This window comes from Lichenostomus cassidix, chromosome 3 (genome assembly GCF_008360975.1).
Source record: "Lichenostomus cassidix isolate B80296 chromosome 3, HeHo_3.0, whole genome shotgun sequence".
Classification (NCBI taxonomy): Eukaryota; Metazoa; Chordata; class Aves; order Passeriformes; family Meliphagidae; genus Lichenostomus; species Lichenostomus cassidix.
Genome location: NC_139483.1, coordinates 51,814,937 through 51,821,445, shown reverse-complemented (window position 1 = coordinate 51,821,445; position 6,509 = coordinate 51,814,937). Strand labels below are relative to the sequence as shown.

Below are 6,509 nucleotides of genomic sequence, written 5' to 3'. Positions count from 1 at the left end.
CAATCCGCGGGCGCCGCCGGCGGCTGGCGTGCGCGGGCGCGTGCGCGTGCGCGGCACTTCCGGCGGCCGGGAAGCGGCGGGCGGCCGGGCGTGAGGGAGCGGAGCGCGGGGAAAGCGCTGTGCGGCGGAGGTGCAGGGCGGGACCGGGAACCCGGGGAACCTCTCTGTTCGAGGCGGAGCTGGAGGACGGGCGGGAGGGATCGGATCCCCTGGGCGCCCCTGTGCCAAGGCGGAGGTGACGGGCGGGCGGGAGGGATCGGATGCCTTGGGAGCCCCTCTGCCTAAGGAGGGCAGGAGGGACCAGCAGCTCTCCTGGTTCGGGGAGTGGGGTTGTCGTAAAGCGCCTCTGAGTTTAACCGAGGTATTGTTTGGTTTTGGTTTTGTTTGTTGGGGGGGTTGTGCTTTCAGGTTTGCTGTGATCGCCGGTGCGATCCAAAGCAAGGGTTGTTCTTGCCGACTGCTCAGCGTTCGTAGGAGAGCCGAGAAGATGGTGAATGTTCTGAAAGGTGTTCTGGTTGAGTGGTGAGTGACAGCATTTACTGCCTCTCCTCGTGTCAAAGACTCTGTATTTCTTTAGACCTGGGAAGAATCTAAGTAATTGGAGAGTCCAGACAAAGGGAATTGTGGGGAAGGGTGGCGCTGAACAAGCAGAGAAAAGTGTGGCCTTTGGGCAAAGAAGGAGAGAGGCAGTTGTAGATAATCCTAATTCCAGACTCCCATTTTTCTTCTCAAGGGTCTGTTTTCTACTTAAGTTTAACCTCTTCAAGGAAAAGAAAATTGCATATGAATATGAGCTAAAAAAAATGGCAAAAAAGTTAGCAATCACATTGGTACAAAAACCCAATTTTTGCAAAATATATACTAGACTGCAAGTTATTTTAATTTAGCAGAGTAGAGAAAAGGCTACAAAATACATAAAAATAAGTATTAACAATCAGAAATTATGCTTCAAAGCTGTATTTTACCATGTGTAATGGTCCCCTAACATTGTCACATTTTTTGAAAGGTACAGAAATTAAAATTTTAACTGTATGCATAAGTTGTCCACATGCTTGTCAGGTACAACTTACCCGAGTATAAGCAATCCAGTTACCTTTGCAATTTTTCCTTGAAAGAATTAGATGGTCCCTTTTGTTCTTTATATTGCTTGCAAACAGAAGTTTCTTGCTGTTGTTGTTTGTGAACAAAGTGTTTCTCTACTGATTCTTGCGGGAGATGAGGTAACTTTTCACTCATTCTTTCCTGTTTTTTAATCAGCACTAGACAGAATTCCATGCAAGGCTGACATGTGATTCTGTTTGTAGATCATACTCAAAAGGAATGTGCTTGGAGCTTGTAAATGTCAGCTTTGATGTAGGTGCAATGTACATGTTTCCATCTGATCTCATCTCTGGACTGAGACTCAGGGCCCTGGCTACCTCCAAAGTGAAAAGAAGCATCACTCAAGATTTGTAGGGTCACTGTATGGCATTACATGATTTATAAGATTTCTGCTATACACTTAATCTGCTAATATGTTTGCAATCTATAGCTGCACAAAAGCAGTTCCTCACTTCCAAAATGTTTTCTTCTAAACATTTAAATTTAATTTAGGCGGTGACATCATGACTGTTTAGTTAGGTTGTGAGAAATGTACAGTTCTTACATGAGCACTCTTTGTCTGTGATGTACTACTTTGAGTGAGATCTGTGTTTTCTGGGTTTTGGTTATCCTTATGCTGTAAGAAAACATGTTTTTATGAGGCTGTTGCTGAAATCAGAAATGTGAGTTCAGTCCTGTCTTATTAAGGGTTAGATTTTTGAGTTTTAGTTTTGTTTTGGGTTTTTTTGAAGCTGCCTTGGCAGCAGCATAAGGGAACTTCTGTGCTAGTAAAGCAGCTGGTTCTGCTCATTAGACTTTATTACCTTTTTATTTTTGTCTCTAAAGAAATCGAAATTATTGTGAGAGAAACAACTTTTACTAAAGCTTCATAAACTGTATTTAAGTTGTGACTGACTCTTGAAATTAATATTAGTTTTCCTAAAACCTTTGAGACTGTCTTCAAATGGTGTTTCTTCTGTTTGTTTGTAACTGTAACTGTGAGGTGGGATCTGATGTATGTTTGTCTCTACAGTGACCCAGCAATGAAGCAGTTTTTGCTCTACTTGGATGAGTCAAATGCTTTGGGAAAGAAGTTCATCATACAAGACCTGGATGAAACTCATGTCTTTGTATTAGCTGAGTTGGTCAACTTCCTCCAGGAGAGAGTGGGCGAGTTAATGGACCAGAACTCATTTCCCATTACTCAAAAGTGAGAAAAAACAGAGAAATGAGATAACTGCAAGTTTTGGAACAGTGAATTTCAATGGCTTGGGTTGTTACTGTTTTAATAGATTAACACTGTGGCTTGTAAGTTCTGCATAGAAGTGGCTACTCTAGAAAGTGCATCATTTTCATAGACAAAATAGTCTGGAATTTGATTTTGTTTCTTGTTTTGAAAGATTGTGGTATCTTTATTAAAATGGTTAAAATTATACACTTGAGAACTTCCCTTGAGAATTTTTTAATGCATGTTCTCTGGTTTTCCTTTAGGGTTTTTATCATCTTGCAAGATGATATGACCCAAAAAGTAGAGTAGTGTTTCTGTATTGGAATGCTGTATGAGGTCCTCTGATGTGTTGTGTTCCTGTGGAATGGATTGAAACTGATTATAGTTTGACTGATAGAAAGTAAAGAATATCTGTTGAAGTATGATCTGTGCTTGTTGGAACATCTCTCTAAGTGGGAGGCATGGTCAGATACTGATTTAACTTGATGTGTTTTATACAGCAGGATGACGTTGTGAGTGTTGTTTCTGTTGTGTTGTTTGGGTTTGGGGGTGGTTGGGGGTTTTTTTTTGTTAAAACATGTTACAAATGCCCCATACTACTTGCCTACTTTTACCAAGGCTGTGCTTTCTGAGTTGTTCTGAGTTTGGGCTGTGGTGATGGGAGTTTGGAGGGGAAGGAGGGATATGGGGGGATTTGGACAACAAAATCCATTGCCCTCGATCACAAATTAAAAGGGTAACAGAAATGTGAGACCAATCCAATAGGTATAATTACTTGTATTTTTTCACTGAAGCCAATAGTCAGAATAAGTTATGTGTTCCCATGCTCTACCTGCAAACAAGAAAGCTGGGTTTGGAGTTTTGGTTATGGTTTTTTTCTTTGGCTTAGCTCTTCCTCCCATATTGCCCTTTACTGCAAAGGAAAAGCTTTGTAGTTTCATGTTTTGGTAGTTTGGGTTTTGTCTTGTTTTGTTGGGTTTTTTTTTACACTGTATTTGTAACTTTAGCTCAGAGACTGGCTTGGTTTTCAGACCTACTCATGTACATCAGATAGATGCTACCATTTTGTCTTAGAGAAAAAAAACCAAGTGTAAAGAAAAAGGCTTTTATAAAGAAGAGTTTTCCTTACTGATTCCCACTGCTAATTGTTTCTCTTGTCCAGTAGATAGCAGAAGAATTGGTGGGTTAGGTGCCCATTAGGCAGCTGCACACCTAACCCTCTTTGGTTTGCTTTTTTCCCCTTGGGAATAGGGACTCTTCAGGAGAAAGTTTCACTCAATGTTTTTAATCAAAAAGCAGTCCAAAGAAATTTCTGTAGAACTGTATATATTCAGGCTCATGTGCATGAGCAAATACCCCTGTAAAATTTAGCTTTGTGTAATTTCTGGTACCTTCCCTTTTCTCTGACTGTATAGAGCAATGAATTTTGGTCAAAGTTCTTTACTCTCTTTCTTTCACAAGTGGGTGCTTTGCTCATCATGTAGATTAAGAACCAGCTACATGTCTTTGCTTCAATTAAGTTTAAATCTTATTTATAAATGGCTTATGGTTCCTTACCTCTTTCTTGAGACTGACCTCAAGAGATTGATCAAACATTGACCTCATAACTGTTACTTTGTGGGACATTATTGGGTGCTCATTTAATGGAGAAATAATCAGTAGCTTTAACATGGCTTTATAGTACAATTTATTTAGAAATGTCTGTTTCCTTTCTTTATAATCCTAGTTTATTTTCCATCTAGATTCTGCTGAAAAGTAAATCATCCATCACTCTCTCTTGACATGACAGCATTTGAAAAGTCATGTTCAAAATTCCACATGTTAAGCTTCTCTGTATTTAGCATGTCTAGTGCTCCATTTTTGTTGTAACTTTCCTTTTCAGTCTACAATAAACTTCTTGCAGTTCTTGTCTTTTTCTCCTGATTAATTGAACGGCTTTGCTGCTGCATTCCCTGTGTTTTAGCTTATATGTACAGTTGATAAGTGGCTTATGTAATACAGAGGGATAGAAGTTCCAAACTGTATAAACTAAACAGTTAAGCATGCATTCTTACGCTCTCTGCTCGCAATTTGGGTTTTTTTAGCAAATAAGTTCATGTACTTTTAACTTCTAAACCTGCCAATATTTTTGATCCTTCTTGTAACCTAACAAGGCCTAACTGATTCTGTGCTGGAAGAGTAAACAGAAGATGTAGAGATGCAAATTGGTATCATCACATGTGGTCTAAGGAACTGAGTTCTTTGTAGTTTCTGGGGAAAAAGTCTTGAATCAGGTAGTACAGTGAAGGAAATCCAATGAGGAAACTTTTAGAATTTGAGTATGTATATGAACTAAAAAAGTAAGCAAACAAAAGGACCAAGCAAGAGTTTCTGGGATTTGAAGAAACCTGGACCTCTGAAAGCTTTTGATTGTTTTTAAATGGATGTAGTCCTGGAACTTGCATGCTTTAACAACAACAACAACAACAAGAAAAAAATTGCCCAGATGGGAGAAAAGTAGATACTAGTGTTAAAAATATCCATACATTTTGAGATGGTCAGCATTTACACTTAGATATTTCAAATGTTTGTACTGGTTTTCATTCAGGTGTGAAATATTGATGAGTAGAGCTTAGAATGAAACACTGTGTTAAGGATATATTTATTAAAGGCTGTCAACATTTGAGAATAAAAGCTTTAGGATATCTGTTGAAATATATGCATGCTTTGATAATAGTTGATAGAGTGAGAAAACCAGCTCTCACTGTATTTGGAATATTATATATTAATTTAATGTTTGTATCCATAGCTAATAAGTTCACTTTTTTGCTAATATCTAGCGAAGAACTATAGTATTCTCAGGTCCTGCTTGAGCAGCAAAAACAGAGCTTGAATGACTGACTTGTTGCTGCTTGTAAAAGCACCAAATTTTACCTTGAAGGGATTTCACTGTTCACTTTTTGCTTTTGGTCTGAGTTGAAAGTATTTTGTCTACTGGAAGAAGAGCATGTTAGAACAATTACCTAAAAGACACTTACTTAACTTCATTTATTACTTGCTACTTATTTATACTTGGATCTAAAAAAGATTGCAAGTTCACTTGTTTGCATTTGGTGATTTAAGCAGTTGCTCTTGTGTAGTTACTGTAACTTGAACAAGCTCATAAGTACTGCTTTCATTAATATGTGCAGAAGGTAAAGAGTAATATTTGACAGAAAGATGAGAGAGATCTCTAAAGCAAGATAAGAGAATTTGAATAATTCAAACAAAATGTTACATGAGAAGAGAGGAATGGAAACAGAAAATGCAGCTTCCTAGTGAAATAAAGCAATAACACCTCATTTTTATTGAAGGTTATACTCCTGGGCATTTTGCTTTTTTGTTTAAGCCTCAGTTTGGTTTTTTTTCCAATCATTAGTGGGCTTCAAAGAAAGCTGTGTAAAAAGCAAGTAAGTCTAAATGCTGTCACATATTTAGATAATTTTATAAATTGTGGGATAAGCTAATTCTGAAGCATGGGTTATTTTAGCATGGGGGTTGGCAGCACAATGAATATGACCCTGGTTGCTCAGTATAGGTAGGGGTTATAATGACTTGGTTCACTTGTGACCAATGCCTAAGTCCCTTTTCCTTCTCTGTGGTACAACAACTAGCCCAGGAAGAATAACTGTCCAGTGCAGTCAAGGAGGAAATAACTAACAATCACTAGAGACAATGGATGTGGCCTTGAGAAAGAAAATAGAGAATGCTTTAGGAAATTCCACCGTTTACCTGAGAGAACCAGAGTGAGTGGATTTGACCCTGTGGCTAGGCTGCCAGTGTTGTTTCATAAAAAAAGTAGGCATCTGAATCCATTTAAATGATAGTGGTTTTGTTTGTTTGTTTAATGTACTTACAATGATAATTGGGGAACTTTGGGGGCGTTGTTTTTGTTTTGATTTTTGGTTTTTTGTTACTTAGTGCTGAGAGTTAGATGGCTGTGTGAGGTGCAGTACTAAACTTTCTCTGAGTGCTGTTGTACATTAAGAAATCCTATTTTACAGTCTTTCCAGGTTTTTAGGGTACGTTCAGAAACATATCCTCTGATTTTCCTTTTTTTTTTTTTTTTTTCCCAATGTGCCATAACAACAGATTTTACTGTTTTTTCTCACTCAGCTGTGCAGGGCCACCTCATGTATGCAAGAACAATCCAGAGAACATGTATTTTATGCATTAACAGGAT

The 6,509-nt window shown here is 38.5% G+C and overlaps 1 protein-coding gene across 1 annotated transcript; it reads left to right on the top strand.

The window, feature by feature from the left end:
- The first annotated feature begins 3 nt into the window (after positions 1 to 3).
- On the top strand, positions 4 to 2,513 carry GTF2H5 (general transcription factor IIH subunit 5). The gene is made up of 3 exons (XM_085055777.1): positions 4 to 130; positions 409 to 522; positions 2,114 to 2,513. Exons 2-3 carry the CDS (start codon positions 488 to 490, stop codon positions 2,292 to 2,294), a joined length of 216 nt encoding a protein of 71 aa, XP_084911903.1. The 5' UTR covers positions 4 to 130; positions 409 to 487; the 3' UTR covers positions 2,295 to 2,513.
- Positions 2,514 to 6,509: the final 3,996 nt, after the last annotated feature.

Coding starts and splice junctions, on each gene's coding strand:
- GTF2H5 (XM_085055777.1), top strand. CDS start 488: ATGGTGAATGTTCTGAAAGGTGTTCTGGTTGAGTG. Junction 523..2,113: donor AAAGGTGTTCTGGTTGAGTG/GTGAGTGACAGC, acceptor TTGTCTCTACAG/TGACCCAGCAATGAAGCAGT.